Source organism: Salvelinus fontinalis, chromosome 33 (genome assembly GCF_029448725.1).
Source record: "Salvelinus fontinalis isolate EN_2023a chromosome 33, ASM2944872v1, whole genome shotgun sequence".
NCBI classification, from domain to species: Eukaryota; Metazoa; Chordata; class Actinopteri; order Salmoniformes; family Salmonidae; genus Salvelinus; species Salvelinus fontinalis.
The window spans coordinates 46395468-46417214 of NC_074697.1; the positions used below are offsets into that span (position 1 = coordinate 46395468).

The 21747-nt window shown below is 43.5% G+C and overlaps 1 protein-coding gene across 3 annotated transcripts in view; it reads left to right on the forward strand.

The window, feature by feature from the left end:
• LOC129832392 (protein phosphatase 1 regulatory subunit 37-like) overlaps nucleotides 1-21747 on the forward strand; it is a 62536-nt gene that overhangs the window by 11359 nt on the left and 29430 nt on the right. For all 3 annotated transcript variants that reach the window (XR_008755932.1, XM_055896415.1, XM_055896414.1), the window contains exon 2: nucleotides 21369-21466. Coding sequence is in view for 2 of the 3 variants with exons in the window: in XM_055896415.1 (XP_055752390.1) it covers nucleotides 21369-21466 (98 nt within the window). In the remaining variant the exon portion in view is untranslated. The remainder of the gene's footprint in view (nucleotides 1-21368; nucleotides 21467-21747) is intronic.

Below are 21747 nucleotides of genomic sequence, written 5' to 3' on the forward strand. Positions count from 1 at the left end.
TGAATAAGGTGACGGGGCATCATATTGTGTTAGCCCTTGCTGTGTTTGAGAAGTCAAAGCCCTTTGGATGAGTATTCTGTATATTGATTTCCTTGCTTGTTTTTTTTCCCTCTCTTTGTTCTCGGCCCTTCTGCTCCTCCCCCATATTCTTCGAGAAGGCAGGCCTGTTGTCCTAGTGATTCCAGACTGCACACAGACCCAGTGTGTACACATGCTGCTTCAGAGCCAGTGCTGTTCTTCCGTCATACAAGCATGCGTCAACTTTGTTCATGAGCACAATAGCTGTTGTTCACATTCGCTTGTAAATGTCCATACTCACTTAAAATGGTATTTGGTAGCTCCTACCTAATATATGTGTAACTTTATGAGCTTGATTGCCTGTCTTTGAAAATTATATATTTTTTTCTTCGTTTGCACCCGTTAGAATATTTAGCAGCCTCTGTGGATTTTCGCTCTTACTTGTGCTCATTTTGTTAGCATTCTGGTTATAGATGCCCGTTTTTTTGGTGCCCTGCTGTGTACTAAGCCGGTAATACCGTAAATCCCGTAATGAGAGGATGCTATGGAGATATGAACATCTGTATAAACCCAACACTAGTTCCTACTATGTGAAATAGCTTAACTACTTGCGCATGTGTTTCAGATGGATTCAGTTATCCATCCACCTGTATTTCCTCCCATCTAGGCTGTTGGTCTTTTTTAGTCAAGCAGTCGCAAATATATATATATTTCATTATTTTATGGCACACGAGATACCTGTCTGATTGACACCTGACTCACGCATGTCTCAGTGGACTAATCAATTGCGATGGCTCACCAGTATCAGTAGTACATTTACCGTTAATTCCCATAATTTCCAAACTGCAATGTTGTTATTATTATTTTACTGTTCTCATTGTTGGAGTGGACATGTTTTTTGAGGACCGCACAACCTAGGTTACACTTGTGAGGAACAAGTTTTGCTTTTTAAATGTCATTTACGAATGATTAATTGTATTTTGTTTGTAGCGCTCCTGTCAATCTTGAGTGAGGACGCGCACCTGATTATGCTTAAAGTAGGCCTAGGCTACTTGCCCTCCGCAAACGTAGGCCTACAAATGTGCCCATTTGGGAATCTGATTAGTATTTCTGATTTGTCTTAACTCACCACCACTGTGGAGCTTCTAACAGCAAGTAAACAGTTTGTTTTTACATCCATTGAGAATGACAATAGTTCCTCAACATAGCTGGAAACATTTTTCAAATAGGCTCTCTTTCAATAACCACTCTTGGGTCTGACTACAATAATGGTTCAAAAGAACAAGTGGAGAAGAGCAGTTAGAGTTTGAGATATAATAAGGGTCAGCCCAGACCCAAGTTAATAATTGATACAATGTTGCATAGTTCCTTGCAGACAGGCCAAGTGTGTAGCCATGTGATTTAGAGGATATTTATTTTATCTGGATATTGTGTACCTCCAGGCTACAATGTTTTTGTTGGCATTATGTACGCCATTTTTACATAGTTGGCAATAAAATAATTGTGATTAATCACATGATGATTTTGAGGTATGACTATGTTTTGATTAAATTGAACTCTTCCATGAAAATGTGCATATGAAAATCCTAACTGGCATGCAGGTCGGTAAAAATGGTCAAATAACTTGTTATTCCAAATGGAAAAGGTTGCCGAACCTTGGTTTAGGCTATTACCGGCAACTTCAGGAGCTTAACGGCAGAATCTGCGAAGGCCAGCAGCGGCAGAGGCTCATGAACATGTTTTTTTAATTGATCTCTGGCTCCCTCTTGAATCATTTGTTTTCATTCATTAATCACAGTGTGCTTAACTTTTTATGGCTGCAATCCCGTTAACGGGATGATATGACAACAGCCAGTGAAAGTGCAGGGCGCCAAATTCAAACAACAGAAATCTCATAATTAAAATTCCTCAAACATACATGTATCTTATACCATTTTAAAGGTAATCTTGTTGTTAATCGCACCAAAGTCTCCGATTTCAAATAGGCTTTTCAGCGAAAGCACCACAAACGATTATGTTAGGTCACCACCAACTCACAGAAAAGTTCTGCCATTTTTCCAGCCAAAGAGAGGAGTCACAAAAAGCAGAAATAGAGATAAAATTAATCACTAACCTTTGATCTTCATCAGATGACACTCATAGGACTTCATGTTACACAATACATATATGTCTTGTTCGATTAAGTTCATATTTATATCCAAAAACCTCAGTTTACATTGGCGCCATGTTCAGAAATGCCTCCAAAATATCCAGAGAAATTGCAGAGAGCCACATCAAATAACAGAAATATTTATTTTATTTATTTTTATTTAACCTTTATTTAACCAGGTAGGCAAATTGAGAACACGTTCTCATTTACAATTGCGACCTGGCCAAGATAAAGCAAAGCAGTTCGTCACATACAACAACACATAGTTACACATGGAGTAAAAACAAACATATAGTCAATAATACAGTGAAAAAAAAATAAGTCTATATACAATGTGAGCAAGTGAGGTGAGATAAGGGAGGTGAAGGCAAACAAATATATGTATAAATAAATAAAATATAAAAAGGCCATGGAGGCGAAGTGAGTACAACACAGCAAGTAAAATAAAAACTAAAAAACACTGGAATGGTTGGTTTGCATTGGAAGAAAGTGAAAAGTAGAGACAGAAATAATGGGGTGCAAAGGAGCAAAAATAAATAAATGAATACAGTAGGTAAAGAGGTAGTTGTTTGGGCTAAATTGTAGATGGGTTATGTACAGGTGCAGTAATCTATGAGCTGCTCTGACAGCTGGTGCTTAAAGCTAGTGAGGGAGATAGGTGTTTCCAGTTTCAGAGATTTTTGTAGTTCGTTCCAGTCATTGGCAGCAGAGAACTGGAAGGAGAGGCGTCCAAAGGAAGAATTGGTTTTGGGGGTGACTAGAGAGATATACCTGCTGGAGCGCGTGCTACAGGTAGGTGCTGCTATGGTGACCAGCGAGCTGAGATAAGGGGGGACTTTACCTAGCAGGGTCTTGTAGATGACCTGGAACCAGTGGGTTTGGCGACGAGTATGAAGCGAGGGCCAGCCAACGAGAGTGTACAGGTCGCAGTGGTGGGTAGTATATGGGGCTTTGGTGACAAAACGGATGGCACTGTGATAGACTGCATCCAATTTATTGAGTAGGGTTTTGGAGGCTATTTTGTAAATGACATCACCGAAGTCGAGGATTGGTAGGATGGTCAGTTTTACAAGGGTATGTTTGGCAGCATGAGTAAAGGATGCTTTGTTGCGGAATAGGAAGCCAATTCTAGATTTGACTTTGGATTGGAGATGTTTGATGTGGGTCTGGAAGGAGAGTTTACAGTCTAACCAGACACCTAGGTATTTGTAGTTGTCCACATATTCTAAGTCAGAGCCGTCCAAAGTAGTGATGTTGGACAGGCGGGCAGGAGCAGGCAGCGATCGGTTGAAGAGCATGCATTTGGTTTTACTTGTATTTAAGAGCAGTTGGAGGCCACGGAAGGAGAGTTGTATGGCATTGAAGCTCGCCTGGAGGGTTGTTAACACAGTGTCAAAAGAAGGGCCAGAAGTATACAGAATAGTGTCGTCTGCGTAGAGGTGGATCAGAGAATCACCAGCAGCAAGAGCGACATCATTGATGTAAACAGAGAAGAGAGTCGGTCCAAGAATTGAACCCTGTGGCACCCCCATAGAGACTGCCAGAGGCCCGGACAACAGACCCTCCGATTTGACACACTGAACTCTATCAGAGAAGTAGTTGGTGAACCAGGCGAGGCAATCATTAGAGAAACCAAGGCTGTCGAGTCTGCCAATGAGGATGTGGTGATTGACAGAGTCAAAAGCCTTGGCCAGGTCAATGAATACGGCTGCACAGTATTGTTTCCTATCGATGGCGGTTACGATATCGTTTATGACCTTGAGCGTGGCTGAGGTGCACCCATGACCAGCTCTGAAACCAGATTGCATAGCGGAGAAGGTGTGGTGTGATTCGAAATGGTCGGTAATCTGTTTGTTGACTTGGCTTTCGAAGACCTTAGAAAGGCAGGGTAGGATAGATATAGGTCTGTAGCAGTTAGGGTCAAGGGTGTCCCCCCCTTTGAAGAGGGGGATAACCGCAGCTGCTTTCCAATCTTTGGGGATCTCAGACGACACGAAAGAGAGGTTGAAGAGGCTAGTAATAGGGGTGGACACAATTTCAGCAGATAGTTTTAGAAAGAAAGGGTCCAGATTATCTAGCCCGGCTGATTTGTAAGGGTCCAGATTTTGCAGCTCATTAAGAACATCAGCTGACTGTATTTGGGAGAAAGAGAAATGGGGAAGGCTTGGGCGAGTAGCAGAGGGGAGGGCAGTGCTGTTGTCCGGGGTAGGGGTAGCCAGGTGGAAAGCATGGCCAGCCGTAGAAAAATGCTTATTGAAATTCTCAATTATAGTGGATTTGTCGGTGGTGACAGTGTTTCCTATCTTCAGAGCGGTTGGAAGCTGGGAGGAGGTGTTCTTATTCTCCATGGACTTTACGGTGTCCCAGAACTTTTTTGAATTTGTGTTGCAGGAAGCAAATTTCTGCTTGAAAAAGCTAGCCTTGGCTGTTCTAACTGCCTGTGTATATTGGTTTCTGGCTTCCCTGAAAAGTTGCATATCACGGGGGCTGTTCGATGCTAATGCAGAACGCCATAGGATGTTTTTCTGATGGTTAAGGGCAGTCAGGTCAGGAGAGAACCAAGGGCTATATCTGTTCCTGGTTCTATATTTCTTGAATGGGGCATGCTTATTCAAGATGGTGAGGAAGGCATTTTTAAAAAATGACCAGGCATCCTCTACTGACGGGATGAGATCAATATCCTTCCAGGATATCCCGGCCAGGTCGATTAGGAAGGCCTGCTCGCTGAAGTGTTTCAGGGAGCGTTTGACAGTGATGAGTGGAGGTTGTTTGACCGCTGACCCATTACGGATGCAGGCAATGAGGCAGTGATCGCTGAGATCTTGGTTGAAAACAGCAGAGGTGTATTTGGAGGGCAAGTTTGTTAGGATGATATCTATGAGGGTACCCGTGTTTACAGAATTGGGGTGGTACCTGGTAGGTTCATTGATAATTTGTGTGAGATTGAGGGCATCATAAACTTTGAAAGCTACATGTTTTACGTAGAATTAAAGATAAACTTGTTCTTAATGGAACTGCTGTGTCAGATTTCAAAAAGCTTTACGGCAAAACACAATATTCAATAATCTGAAGACAGTGTTCAGCCACAAAAGCAAGCCATACAGTTACCCGCCAAATTGTGCAAAACTCATAAAAAGCATTATAAATCTTCACTGACCTTTGCTGATCTTCGTTGGAATGCACTCCCAGGACTCTCACTTCCACAAGAAATTCTTTTTTTTCGGTAATGTCCATTTATGTCCAAATAGCTATTTTTGTAGCGTGTTTGGTAAACAAATCCAACGTCAGGGAAGCGTGTTCACTAAAACCTGACGAAATGTCCAAAGGTTCCGTAACAGTCCGTAGAAACATGTCAAACGATGTATTGAATCAATCTTTATAATGTTTTTAACATAAATCTTGAATAACGTTCCAACCGGAGAATTACATTGACTTCAGATGAACGATGGAACAGAGCTCCCTCTCATGTGAACGCGCATGGTCAAAGCATGGTCAGGTCATGGCAGACCTGACTAATTCCCCTCTCATTCGGCCCCCCTTCACAGTAGAGGCATCAGACAAGGTTCTACAGACTGTTGACATCTAGTGGACGCCGTAGGAAGTGCATACTCATCCATATCTCGCTGTGATTTCAATGGGATCTTGGTTGAGAATCGACCAGACGCAGAATTTCTACTTCCTGTTTGGATTTTTTCTCAGGTTTTTGCCTGCCATATGAGTTCTGTTATACTTGCAGACATAATTCAAACAGTTTTAGAAACTTCAGAGTGTTTTCTATCCAATACTAATAATAATATGCATATATTAGCAACTATGACTGAGGAGCAGACCGTTTACTCTGGGCAACTCTGTGCTACTTAATACTGCCCCTGCAGACATAAGAAGTTAATGCATCAAACAAGCTCAGTAGCCTACATATAGTTGTTTTTATTAAAAAAACAGGGTGTGTCTAAATAGGGGGGGGGGGGGGGGGGGGGGGGGGGGGGGGGGGGTGAAAGAACAGACAACTAGGTCAACCAAGATTTTGACGTGGACAGTCCTACCTAGCAGGCATCCATCCAGGGCACTATCAGTATGGCTCTGACCTGTAGCATAGGTTGTTCTCTGGCATGGACCATGCGTTCCTCTCCCCCTGTGACCAGCGTCAGCTGTCATGTGTGAATGATGCTGCTGCCACCCTGTGCAGCATGGTGGTGTGAAATGGCAGGGATGAGGACCGGGGAGCAGGGCGCTATTTACAACTGTCTTAACACTTAGTTAAGTAGGCGTCAGTTCCAGTCCCGGCCTCGTCCCTCCTGGAGGCTCGTCCAAAGGGCTCCCCTCATTCCACACAGTCAGTGGCCTGTGACTGCTGGCTGGCTGACTGACTGTTTCACCAGGCCCAGTGCTCCTGTCTATTCCATCTGAACCCTACGCCCAGTCCTGGTGACCTCTCAACTTTACAAAATGGCTGCTTTGCCATTTCTATTCCTCCTTGTCCCCTCAATGTGGGGGCTGATCGATACAGGTCACAGAATGAAATGGAGTGTCTTTTAAAGAACCTGTGATGTTGCATGCAGCAGTGTTGCATGGATTTTCTCAGTGACAAGTGCAGTTCCTCATCAGGTGTGCCTAGCTCTACTCTCTCTCCTCGTCTCCTTTTCATCCTTTGTCAACCCTGATCGTTAGACCACCATGTCTATTGGCATGGCCCAGCATGTCTCAATCTCACCATGTCATCAACACCCTGAGTCACCATCAGTGTTCACCCTTCAGCCACAAATGATTAGCTCAGGTGACTTTCACTTTCCATTGTGCCCTGACTATAAGTCAGTCAAACATTCATGCTTTCTCTTCCATGCTAATTTGTCGGTCATTGCAGAACGGTAATTTTAATTGACAACCGAGATCATAGTTATCTTTCAGAAGAGATTATTTACCATAGCACGTCAGAAGTAATATGCTGTTATCTTCAAAGCAGCATTCAGTCGTGCCTCCACTCTCTCTCCTCCTTTCTTCTCCCTCCCGTTTTGAAGTGAAGACAACCCTATCCTCTGAAGTCCCAGTCCTACATGCGGTCCGCAGATGACTTGGATGCTCTAGCTAGTGCAGACAGGGTGGGACACCTGGTCCCAGTCCCTTCACATACACTGTGCCCAGCATAGAGTTGGAATGAGTACAATGGACATGGCTCTAAAATCTACAGGAGATGTCACTGTCCACGCAATAGAAAAGCATTGCTCCACATGTCAAAAACTGAGACTCGGCACAGAATTCTAACAGGTGTTGATGAACAAACGTTTAAACATGGACACAGCCGGTCCACCCTACCACAGAACGTTTGCTTTTAATCTACTCAATCAAATTCTATGGCACCGACTGCTTTCCCTCTCTAACCCAGACAGTCCCCCATCAGCACTGATAAGTGTCTCCACACTCTGCTCTCTGCTCCTCCCAGTCAATGTGGCGAAGGGAAAATGCACGGCACCGTTGGTGAGTGTGTGTTTGCACTTTGTTCCGTGTCAACAAGAGAGGAGGAACGGAGGGAGATTGACAACTTCTCCATGCGTGTCAGACTGCACCTGGATTCATTTAGAAGGTTGCATCTAGCTTGTTTTGCATTGGCTGTGCATAGTAAACCCCTCCAAAGCGGTAGTAGCGTAAACGTACACCTAATACTACGTATAATATTCAATCGGGAACTGTAGGCTGTTTAAAAATTAAAAATAAATCGCTGCAACTCACGTACGGAGTCGGGAGAGGCGAAGGTCGAGAGCTGTGCGTCCTCCGAAACACAACCCAACCAAGCCGCACTGCTTCTTGACACAGTGCCCACTTAACTCGGAAGCCAGCCGCACCAATGTGTCGGAGGAAACACCGTGCACCTGACGACTGTGTCAGCGTGCACTGCGCCCCGTCCGCCATGGATTTTTGTTTGTTTTTGTGCACGATGGGACAAGGACATCCTTGCCGGCCGAACCCTCCCTTAACCCCATGGGTCTCCCAGTCGCGGCCGGCTGTGACAGAGCCTTGACTCGAACCAGAATCTCTCGTGGCACAATGTAGACTGTATCTAGAGGTAAAAAGGAGGCATTCCTGTCAGCTTAAAGGTCAGATTTGTTTAGACTGATTTAAATGACCGTTACAGTGCCTTCAAAAAGTATACACACTCCTTGACTTTTTCCACATTTTGTTACAGCCTGAATTTAAAATGGATTAAATTGAGATTTTGTCACTGGTCTACACACAATACCCCATAATGTCAAAGTGGAATTATGTTTTTTTTTTTTTTTTTTTAATTTTAATAAAAAATGAAAAGCTGAAATGTCTTGAGTTGATAAGTATTCATCCCCTTATGGCAAGCCTAAATATGTTCAGCAAAAAGTAGTATAACAAGTCACATAAAAAGTTGCATGGTTTCACTCAAGATTTTTGATTGACTACCTCATCTCTGTACCCCACACAAACAATTATCTGTAAGGTCCCTCAGCTGAGCAGTGGATTTCAAGCACAGATTCAACCACAAAGACCAGGGAGGTTTTCCGATGCCTCGCAAAGATGGGCACCTTTTGATAGCTGGGTAAAAATAAAACAAAGCAGACATTGAATATCCCTTTGAGAATGGTGAAGTTATTAATTACACTTTGTAGTGAATGGGTGTATTGATACACCATCCAAAGATACAGGTGTCCTTCCTAACTCCGTTGCCAGAGAGAAAGGAAACCACTGAGGGATTTCACCAATGAGGCCAATGGTAAACCCCCCCCCCCCCCCCCCCCCCCCTTTATTTAACTAGTCAGTTAACAACAAATTCTTATTTTCAATGACGGCCTAGGAACAGTGGGTTAACCGCCTTGTTCAGGGGCAGAACGACAGATGTTTACCTTGTCAGCTCAGGGATTTGATCTTGCAACCTTTCGGTTAATAGTCCAACGCTCTAACCACTAGATTACCTGCCGCCCCAGGCTGTGATTGGAGAAAACTGAGTATGGATCAACAACATAGTAGTTACTCCACTACACTAACCTAAATGACAGAGTGTGAAGGATGCCTGTACAGAATACAAATATTCCAAAACATGCATCCCTGTTTGGAAGAAGGAACTAAAGTAAAACTGCTAAAAATGTGGCAAAGCAATTATTTTTTTGTCCTGAATACGACGTGTTGGGTTTGGTGCAAACACAACACTGAGTACCACTCTTCATATTGTCAAACATGGTGGTGGCTGCATCATGTTATGGGTATGCTTATCATTGGCATGGACCATAAAACATTTTATGGAGCTAAGCGTAGGCAAAATCCTAGAGGAAAACCTCTTTGTCTGATTTCCAACAGACACTGGGGGACAAATGAACCTTTCAGTAGGACAGTAACCTAAAACACAAAGCCAAATCTACACTGGAGTTGCTTACCAAGAAGACAGTGAATGTTCCTGAGTGACCAAGTTAGTTTTGACCTACATCTATGGCAAGACTTAATGGCTGTCTGGCAATGATCTACAACCAGATTAACAGAGCTTGAAGAATATTTAAAAGAATAATGTACAAATATTGTACAATTCAGGTGTGCAAAGCTCTTAGACTTGCCCAGAAAGACTCACAGCTGTAGTCGCTGCCAAAGGTGTTTTTAACGCATTGACTCAGGGTTGTGAATACTTAAAAAAAATATATATATACATGATTTCACTTTGTCATTATGAGGCATTGTGTGTAGATGGGTGAGTAAGATAATCAGTTTATTCCATTTTAAATTCAGGCTGTAACAGAATGAATGTGGAATAAGTCAAGGGGTATGAATTCTTTACGAAGGCGGTGTAGGTTTCTGAGTAGATAACAACTACTGCACAATATAAAATGCCCACATAGACTGGCCCAGAGCATTGTATTTAGACTGGCCCCTTCCCTGCTGCCCTACCCAGACCAGTAACTCAATAGGGATTGCTCCTCTCCGTTCAGGCCCCAGGAGAAGCGAGCAGGTTCTGCCTCTTTCACCAGGGCTCACTTTAATGGCTTCTAATTGTTTGTCAATGGCTTCTTCAAATGTCAAGCCAAATTTTCCCGCACTTGTTGAAGACTCATCTTTTTTACAAAAAAATCTTAGGAGACTGTACTCCCTTTTGGCCTGTGCTTTCGTTCTAGTGCTACCAACCTGGCTAGCTAGTGCAAAGGGAGCAGGGCCAAGTGTCTAACACTTACTAGGCTAATTCTATGCCGCACCCTCAGTGCATTGCCTTTTTCTTCTACGCTCCTCTTTCTCAGTGGCCTGCCTGTTCCCTCCATTCTTCACCCCTGTCTCACTGCCACATATCTGCTACATATCTGCTTACCCTCTTTGTTCTCCTTCCACCTTTTGGCTCGCTCCTCCCCCCTGTTTTTCTCCCGCTGAGTTCTGTGCTGTCAGCAGTGCTGTCAGAGTTTTCGATCTCCATCCATGTCTTTTCTTTACTCCCGTCCTTTGTTCCTTCCTTCCCAATCATCTCTTTCTACCTTACCTGCCTCACTGACTCTCGTTCAGTCCTGTCCTCTCCGTGATGCAGTGGCCAATACCGTTTTTCATTACTCCCACCCTGCCTCGTTCCCCTATCCGGTTTCTCTCATTCACCTCTGTACACTGCCATATAGGCCTACAGTGTGTTGCAGGATAGACAGTGTAGTGATGGTGCAATGTCTCTGATGGTGTACAGTGCCTTCAGAAAGTATTCACACCCCTTGACTTTTTCCACATTTTTGTTGTGTTATAGCCTGAATTTTAAATGGATTAAGTTGTGATTTGGTTTTGTCACTGGCCTACACAATACCCCATAATGTCAAAGTGGAAATATGTTTTTAGAAAATGTTACAAATTAAATATAAATGACAATTCAAATGTCTTGAGTCAAGTATTCAACCCCTTTGTTATGGCAAGCCTAAATATGTTCGGGAGTAAAACTGTGCTTAACTAGTCACTTAAGTTGCATGGACTCACTGTGTGCAATAAGTGTTTTAACATGATTTTTGAATGACTACCTCATCTCTGTACCCAACACATACAATTATCTGTGAGGTGCCTCAGTTGAGCATTGCATTTCAAACACAGATTCTACCACAAAGACCAGGGAGATTTTACAATGCCTACCAAAGATGGGAACCTATTGGTAGATGGGTAAAAAATAAAAAAGCCAATATTGAATATCCCTTTGAGCATGGTGAAGTTATTAATTACACTTTGGATGTTATATCAACAAACTCAGTTGCCGGAGAGGAAGTAAACCACTGATGGATTTTACCATGAGGCCAATGGTGACTTTAAAACAGTTACAGAGTTTTATGGCTGTGATATGAGAACTGAGGATGGATCAACAACATTATAGTTACTCCACGATACTAACCTAACTGACAGAGTGAAAAGACTGTTCAGAATAAATAGATTTCAAACATACAGCTCTGGAAAAATTAAGAGACCCCTGCAAAATTATCCGTTTCTCTGGTTTTGCTATTTATAGGTATGTGTTTGGGTAAAATGAACATTTTTGTTTTATTCTATAAATTACTGACAACATTTCTCCTAAATTCCAAATAAAAATATTGTAATTTAGAGCATTTATTTGCAGAAAATGACAACTGGTCAAAATAACAAAAAAGATCCAGTGTTGTCAGACCTCGAATAATGCAAAGAAAATGAGTTCATATTCATTTTTAAATAACACAGTACTAATGGTTTAACTTAACAGTTCAGAAATCAATATCTGGTGGAATAACCCTGATTTTCAATCACAGCTTTCATGTGTCTTGGCATGCTCTCCATCAGTCTTTCATGTTGATGTCGGGTGACTTTATGCCGCTCCTGGTGCACAAATTCAAGCAGCTCGGCTTTGTTTGATGGCTTGTGACCATCCAGCTTCTTCTTGATCACATTCCAGAGGTTTTCAATGGGGTTCAGGTCTGGAGATTGGGCTGGCCATGACAGGGTCTTGATCTGGTGGTCCTCCATCCACACCTTGATTGACCTGGCTGTGTGGCATGGAGCTTTGTCCTGCTGGAAAAACCACTCCTCGGAGTTGGAGAACATTGTCAGAGCAGAAGGAAGCAGGTTATCTTCCAGGACAACCTTGTACGTGGCTTGATTCATGCGTCCTTCACATAGACAAATCTGCCCGATTCCAGCCTTGCTGAAGCAGCCCCAGATCATCACCAATCGTCCACCAAATTTCACAGTGGGTGCGAGACCTGGAGAGGCCTCCAAGCTATAGTGTCTCGCACCCACTGTGAAATTTGGCGGAGGATCGGAGATGATCTGGGGGTGCTTCAGCAAGGCTGGAATCTGGCAGATTCAAAAACAACTTGACAGTTTTTAAAAATGAATGGGCGTTTATCAATATTGTAAAATACTACGTGCGATTGCGACTTAGTATGTTCGTACGCACAGAAAAAGTGTGATTTATCAAACAATCCCACGAGTCATACGCACACCGGTAGGAGATGCCTATTGATAAATACCAATGGTTCTCAGCGTCGGTGCTCGTGCATGACCTTGGTTATTTGCATTTCAAAATGATCCCTTTTAAAACCCGTGGGGAATATAAAACGCCATACGGTGAGATACATCGGTGCAAACAAAAAAGCGTAGAGAAAAAAAAAAACTTTTCAGCGACTGAAATAGAGGTGCTATTGTCAGAGGATGAGACGAGTACAGCCAAAATGTTTTCTCGCTCAGTTGTGGCTTGACCAGTAAAACATTTAGTTTATTTTATTGAGGACCATCCATCCTCAACAGCTCCCTACTGGAGGCGTATAGGCCAACATTGCTGTTCTGCAGAATGAACGAGTCGTGCGTTCCACCGGGCCACCTTGCCAGCACATTCAGCAGCATCTTTTGCGCGTCACATAACCTGTCACTTCCACACTGTTCTGTTCACATGGTTGAACTCGTTTTGGGTTGGTGCTTTTATGGCGATGTGGGTACAGTCTATTGGTCCGTTTGTATTTGTGAACCCATTGATGGCAAAGAAACCCCTCTTGCGATGGTGTATAAAAATGTTATGATATTGATTTCCTCCTGATTGCCTCCAAAACATTGGCTCATTGGGGGCTGAGAGATTCTGATCGGCAAGTTCCAGCTGAAAAGTGCATGTTGCCAAACACCCAAGGGTGGATAGCACCGGAATGGCATGTTTGCCTTTCTGAAGTAGGTTTTTCATCCTCGCAAAAATCTTAAGGTTGGCTCATCAGATATCGTTTCCCAAAACCAATCTGTACTTTCTGCACAAAAAAAGTTCCACCTGTCTCTAGAAACACGCTCTCTGCTATATGCACAATGTGCCAAATCATCCAACAAGAATGGTTTCACTTTCACTCGTGACTCTAATTCAACAAATGACTGTACTTTATATGCACTGATGTGGACAAATTATACGATATCACTATATGTTCCATGAATTCACAATGAAATTAAAAAATGTTTTATTACTCTCACAATTTCACAAATGTTCAACATATTTTCCCCATTCCAAGTCTTGACAAGCAGTTCTCTTATTCCACCACTTGGCACTGCGTACTCATGGTCATGGCTGTGCATACCTTTACGCTCACTCTCAAGCAAACGTGTTCATATTGATACATCATATTGATACATCTCACACCTTGAGTGGAAATGATTCCAAGCATGGTTTACGCACAGATTCGTGCCTACGCGTGATTGATAAATGAGGCCCCAGATGTGCAAAGCTCTTAGACTTACCCAGAAAGACTCACAGCTGTAATTGCTGCCAAATGTGATTCAGATGTATTGACTCAGGGGGTTGATTACTTACCTAATTAAGATATATTAGTGTTTTATTTTTCATGAATCTTTTTAAAAATTCTACAAAAACAATCAATTTTTATCCCATTCATAACAATGAAATGTGGACAAAGTCAAGGGGTGTGAATACTTTCAGATCCTACTGTACATAAACTAATAAATGCTATTATGTTCTTTGAAATACATTAGTAAACACAACCAAATGATTATTTTTACAATGGCATATATGAAATGTATTTCTTTTTAAGACTGTTAGTGTTGACGTCCAAAATATTTGTCAATTGCTCGCGGGGTCCCTCAAGGCCAGGCTTTTCTAGTGTTCATTTTTACGTGTTGTCAGCCTATTGATTAGGAATCAGCAAGCTAAGCTCAGGAGCTGGGAGCGGAGGCTCTGCAGCAGCACTTGAGAACTTGTGCATTCCATGGCGGCTTAATGAAGGCTGGCCAATACCTACAGTAGTGTTGCAATCGCATAGCAGCCCCAGAGACTGACTGTACAGGTTTTGTCCATGCCTCGCCTGGCCACCAGCTCACCACTGAGGTGAATACTGTCATTGTTTATAACATGTCTGTTGAACATTTGCTTGAGCTCATCAAATATGGTTCAATGGCTGAAATACCTGCATTTGTGGTGAAGGTTTTAGGCTACATTGTTCCTGATGGGATACATTTAAATAAACAAATCTGCCGAACAAAGAAAAGGAATGCGAAAGAAAATCGATTGTCGGTGCCAATGAACCCCACAGGTTCGTTTTTTCCCCTGCCCTTTGTGCAGCCAGGTGCCGTACAAACAGGTTATTGATGTCGGCTATAGATAATCCTAGTGACAGTACGTGTTGGTTTGTGCCTGCTGCCTGCACATTTTTGTCATTTAAGGAGGGATAAAATGGTGTGTTTGGCACAGTTTGGCTTGTCCTCAGAGCTCAGACAGACAGCATCTCCCTTTCAAACTGTATGTTGGTTTTAGAAGTCTAGTTTAGACCCAGGGATTGTGTGATACAGCCCCCCCCCCCCCCCCTCTCCATACAGTAGGGTTTGTGGTGCTTAAAGGTGAATTAGTGCTCAGTGCTGTTGCAGTAAAACCCACAGATTACTGGGGGAGGGGAGCAGCCCAGACTTTATGGCCCTGTAGCTTGTATTGCAAGTCTTTCCCTGCTTCTGTTTACCTTGAGCTGTACCCGGCCAGGCAGCTATATGGTACACAGTGTGCACCTGGCTTCTCAACAGAACACTCTCCCACTCCAACTCTAGTTCCTTACTTGCTGAGGCCTAGCGCTCTACTGTACTGAGAGTAGGTAACAAAGTGATCATGAATATTCACGAATGTTGTATGTGTGTGCATGCTGTGAGAACCAGGGGAGTTTCTCCACCTCTGGGCTGTGGGAATGATGCTCCCTTCCTGCACCTCACGTCTCTCTATCCCCCCCTCTGGAAAGTGTTTACGCTCACTCTTGCTCTACAACAACACTGCAAGCTCAACCCAATTCTTTTCCAAGGACACGTTTACACATAAGCATACACACACACACACACACACACACACACACACACACACACACACACACAGTGTTGACACGAGCTGACATATACCTCAGTTCGAGTCTCACTTGGCTACACTTGGTAGAATGCAAGCGATATGTTCTATGTTGAGGTCGAATGTTTTTGGGTGTGACGTTGGTGGCGAAGGAATGGTCTTAATGTGAGGGGGAGGGATCATTTCACAATCTGCTTCTAGAGATTTGGTTGGAAGGGACGATGCTCGATCTCTGTTAGTTTGAGGAGACCTCACAAGAGACTTTTGTATTGTATTCAGAGACGGGTGATTATTGAGACTGCTTTATTGAGTTGCTGCCTGCCCTGGATGTCCAGCCAGGTGGTTCTAATTACAATCCAGCCTCTCCTCTCTGGGTGCACACGCATGTCGCCTAGCGTCTTTCTCACTCTGTCACACACGCACTCACTCGCCCTCTCTTCGGACACATTTTGTTTTGACCGCTTTTTAAAGCCTTGTCCCTCTGTTGTCCGCTCTGCCGTATCCTCATCAGTCCTGATGTAGCCCAGCCTAGGCCTAACAGCTGATGCCCTGAACCTTTTGCCCCGTGTGTGTGATTGAGCGGCAGGTGTGTTGCATACGCAGCGCAGCTCTGGTTATGTGTTTTCCGGGGCTCTTTAGAGTAGCCTGCCAGGCTGTTCTTTCATTCTGGGTCTGAAGGCAGGCAGAGCCTCATGATACTGATCCCTGGCTGGGCCTGTCTGGGCTGCAGGAGAGCTTTAGAAGCAGGCCATGGCAGCAGAAGTATCTGCCTGCAGTTGCAGGTCATTAGAATTGGCACGGGAAGAGGACGACTGTGGCTTATAGGTGTTTGGAAATGGACTTTATCTGTTTTGATTACATGCTTTAGAGGGAAGCTAACACCTGAACTATAAGGTGGGTTTCTATCTCTGTCACACACACAGTGTTGTTGTCCGGTGGTGCTCTCTGGTCATGAGTTATTTGGGCTGTGATTGGAGCAGATCAGACAGCCGTGTGTGTGTGTCTGTGAACACTGAATAGTTGTCTCTACTGCAGACAGACAAAGCCACAGTATGTGACTCCCACTGTCTGTTGTCTGTAGCTTGTGAGGTGTGGAAACACTTTGTTGCTTTTATGAATTTTGTCTTGCTGCTTTTTGCTCTATGTTGCTCTGTCTGTATGCTACGTCTTGCTTGTCCTATGTTGCTCTGCGTGTGCTCACTGCTCAATGATTGTCTATATTGTAATTGTTTTTAATAACCTGCCCAGGGACTGCGGTTGAAAATTAGCCGGCTGGCTAAAACCGGCACTTTTACTGAAACGTTGATTAATGTGCACTGTCCCTGTAAAAAATAAATAAACTCAATCTTAACTCAACTCTAGCAGATCACTTACACACACACACACCCTCTCATTCTCGCGCTGTGCACTGTACAGACTAACATCTGTTAGGCACACCTACACACACACAGGCCTACACCCTGTGCAAATGCACATGGACACACACACTAACATGTTCGCACACATGATCTCTCTCTCTCTTAAGCACACACATGTAAACACAGTAAGCCTAATTGTGGGATATTCCCTGGCGACTCATTGCTATTATTACATAGTCATTCTAACACATTCATGGTCAAGTGACCAAAGCCTCAGGTTTCCTAGAAGCCACTAGGACACAGTGTTATCTTTGTTGTGGATTCATATAAAAAAAATTGATGTGTTAAGATCCCACACTATGAAAATGCCACTGCAGCGCCTGAATGTCTGTGGTTGAACCATACTGTATGGAGTCAAACCGCGCGGAGTCTGTGTGCATTGCATTTGTATCTTCAACGTTCACAGTCTTACACGGTCCTTAGCCTGGTCCCATGTCTGTTTGTGCTTTTGCGTGATTCATTGGCAAGCTAAACATAAATTCCATTAGGATTTGGCAGGAGACTGACTGGCACCCGGGCTAGGGATGACTGGCCTGTCACTCAGGAGTGCGGCTGGGTTAGAAGGAAAAGGCGGGAGTCAAATGAAGGGTGGGGGGGAAAGGAGAGGGGGAGGGGGAGGGAAGGGAAGAAAGGAGAAGGGAAGAGAGGAGGCAATTTGTCTCACTTTAGCATAAGTAGCCAAACTGCTGATGGCAGCACAAAATATCAGACCTTTTATGCAGTGTGTGGGTGCGGGCGCGGGCACCCCTACCCCTGTCCCGTTGTCTGCATCTCTCTCATTAGTCTCTCTGAGCTGAAACAATGGGGCTAAACCTGCACCCCAGTCATCTGACGAGTTAGCTCTGAGTGAGATGGTATTGGCTGGCAGTCGGTCTCACACACACACGGTGGACTCTTCAGAATACGGCAGTACAGAGGCACCTTGGGGGGTATTTGGTATTTTATTAGGATCCCCATTAGCAGTTGCAAAAGCAGCAGCTACTCTTTCTGGGTTCCACACAAAACATGAAACGTGACATAATACAGAACATTAATTGATGAAGGACAGAACTACAATCATTTAAAAATTAAACTTAGTTTGTGTGTATGTATTAAATATGTAGGCTGTCTATTTAAAATGTTGGAGTGGCCTTTTTTATTTTTTTATTTTTTTTATTTAACTATGCAAGTCAGTTAAGAACATTCTTATTTTCAATGACGGCCTAGGAACTGTGGGTTAACTGCCTTGTTCAGGGATAGAACAACAGATTTTTACCTTGTCAGCTCGGATTCAATCTTGCAACCTTTCGGTTACTAGTCCAACGCTCCAACCACTAGGCTACCTGCCGCCCCAGGTAGCCTAGTGGGGTGTTGCTTTATCTAGGTTTTTTTTAACCAGTTTTGTTAATTTGAGAAATATGAGATGGAAATTCCATGCAATAATGGTTCTATATAATACTGTACGCTTTGTTGAATTTGTTTTGGATTTGCTGACTGAAAAGGCCTCTGGTGGCTTATCTGGGGGGTAAGTGTGTGTCAGTCAGAGCTGTGTGTAAATTGACTATGCAATTTAGAATTTCACATTGTTTCTTATAAAAATAATTGTTGCAGTCAGTCTCTCCTCAACTCTTAGTCAAGAGAGACTGGTATGCGTAGTATTTATATTAGACCTCTGATTACAATGAAGAGCAAGACGTGGCGCTCTGTTCTGGGCTAGGTCTTTCCTTGCAGCACTCGACCACACGAGTGACAATAATCAAGATAAGACCAAACTAGAGCCTGCATGACATGCATTTTTAAGTGCAGTGTCATAAAAGCAGAGCATCTCTATACGTACAGACCTCTCCCCATCTTTACAACCATTGAATCTATTTGTATGATTTGTACCAAATACAATGCTCTTAGTTTTAGAGATGTTCAGGACCAGTTTATTACTGGCCACCCATTCCAAAACAGACTGCAACTCTTTTAAGGGTTTCAGTGACTTCACTAGCTGTGGTTGCTGATGCATATATGGTTGAATCATCAGTTACATGGAAACACATGCTTAGTTTAATGCCAGTGGCAGGTCAATGGTAAAAAATAGAAAAGAGTAGAGGACCTAGAGAGCTGCCCTGAGGTACACCACACTTTGCATGTTTGACATTAAAGAAGCTTCCATTTAGGAAAACCCTTTGAGTTCTATTGGATAAATAGCTCTGATATGGCAGATGTTGAAAAGCAATAACACATACATTTTCACAACAGCAGGTTATCGTCAATAATGTCAAAGGCTTTTATTATCAATTGATTTCAACCAATCATCAGTAGTTTGTGTCAGTGCAGTACATGTTGAGGACTTGTCTATAAGCATGCTGGAAGTCTGTTCATTTGTTTACAGAGAAATAACATTGTTTTGCTAAGAGCTGATTGGTCTGCTGTTAAAGCAGCCTTTGCTGGTTCTAACACTCTTGGGTAGTGGAATGACTGGGTACCCTCTGGCCTGAGGACAAAGACTTTCCTCTAGGCTAAGATTAAAGATATGACAGATAGCAGTGGCTATAGAGTCAGCTACCATCCTCAGTAGCTTGCCATCTAAGTTTTCAATGCCAGGATGTTTGTCCATTATTGAGCGATAACTATTTCGCTACCTCTCCCACACTAACTTTACAAAATTTAAACTTGCAATACTTTTCTTTCATTAGTAGTTTTTTTAATGCTTGAGTATGATGGCTCACTGTTCATTGTTTGCACTTCCTGCCTAAGTTGCCAATGAAGGAATCAATTTAAATAATAGGCAACATCAAATGGTTTTGTGATGAATAAGCCATCTGATTTGATGAAAGATGGATTTGAATTTGTCTTTCTGCCATTTCTAAATCAATCAAATGTATTTATATAGCCCTTCATACATCAGCTGATATCTCAAAGTGCTGTACAGAAACCCAGCCTAAAACCCCAAACAGCAAGCAATGCAGGTGTAGAAGCACGGTGGCTAGGAAACCTAGAGAGGAACCAGGCTGTGAGGGATGGCCAGTCCTCTTCTGGCTGTGCCGGGTGGAGATTATAACAGAACATGGCCAAGATGTTCAAATGTTCATAGATGACCAGCATGGTCAAATAATAATAATCACAGTAGTTGTCGAGGGTGCAGCAAGTCAGCACCTCAGGAGTAAATGTCAGTTGGCTTCTCATAGCCGATCATTAAGAATATCTCTACCGCTCCTGCTGTCTCTAGAGAGTTGAAAACAGCAGGTCTGGGACAGGTAGCACGTCCGGTGAACAGGTCAGGGTTCCATAGCCACAGGCAGAACAGTTGAAACTGGAGCAGCAACACAGCCAGGTGGACTGGGGACAGCAAGGAGTCATCATGCCAGGTAGTCCTGAGGCATGGTCCTAGGGCTCAGGTCGTCCGAGAGAGAGAGAAAGAAAGAGAGAATTAGAGAGAGCATACTTAAAATTCACACAGGACACCGGATAAGACAGGAGAAGTACTCCAGATATAACAGACAACAGACTGACCCTAGCCCCCCGACACACAAACTATTGCAGCATAAATACTGCAAGGCTGAGGCTGAGACAGGAGGGGTCAGGAGACAGAGTTGACTACACCAGTATTTGGACACAACTCCTGAAGTTATTTTCTTGTTGTAACAACTGCTTGTAGAACAGTTTTTGTTTTTGTGACAGAGCGATACCACTATCCTTAACGGTTCTCCCGCCGGCTTTAGTTTTTGTCGTTGTAGCAAACTTTGTTATGCTGTTACTCTACGCAGTTCCAGACAGGGCATGTCGCAGGGAAGATTAAAAACAACAAACAGCAGCCACAAGCTCAGGAAATTCCGCGGTCCCAGCCACAATAGCGAACCACATTGTGGGCTGCGTTCAAGCCCTCAAGAAAACCCTGCTAGCTAGTTAGCAGCTAGGCTAGTTGCTACGCCAAACAGCTCCTCAGACCCAGCCTTGGTCGGCAGGATCTCTGGACAGATAGTAGCAGTCCCACCTACTGATGCTAACCACATCGCGGGATCCAAACACAAAAGGTAGCTCGTTATTAAGAAATGTTTCAATAGACTTTCCAAAACAACAAACCGCGCTCTCCCTCGTTCTGCGGGGGTCTCCATGTTGTGCCCCTTTCTCTACTGATGAGTCAGATGCAGTCTGAACACTGACACCAGCCATTTTATAGAGAGTGGATCCGATTGGCTTTGTTCCTTGTCCACTTGTTAAGGAGATTGCAAATCCCATATACTTACTGTGTTTCAAAATACCACTTGTTTATGACTTACTTAGCCAATGTGTGAAATCACTGCATTTTTTGGATTGTTTTAACTCACTAGCTGCAAGTGTTTTATAAAGAGGTGAGAACATAGCTAGAAAATGGGAGTGTTATGTCATTGTGTTGTCAATCGTACTGTGCTATAATGTCTGTGATGCCAACTGATGTCATCAACAGGCCACTTGTGTGTGTGTTTTTGTAGTGTGTGTGTGTAATCCTGTGTCTCACCTTGTTGCTCTGACTCTTGTTTTTCAGCCCAGAATGTGACGGTGGATGAGATTCTCTCTGCCTACAGACAGGCCTGCGTGAAACTCAACTGTAAACTCATCCCCAAAGTGCTCAAACAGATGCAGGTAAACCTGAATGAAACGCACACTGATATAGATAGAAAAATAAGTATCCATGCCACTACTTCAGTAGCCTAATAACAGCACTGAAACACGAGGCATCATTCAGGCTTTATTGGCTTTAGAGTCTTGTCGTGGAGCTGGATTAGGCCTACATCTGGACTTTAAGTCCCCAACACCATCACCACCTCATTGAAATCTGGTACCAGTGGAACCCTCTCACCCCTCATCACTCCTGGCACCCAATCAAACATCACCTGACCTCAAACCACCCTGCTGGGGCAGCT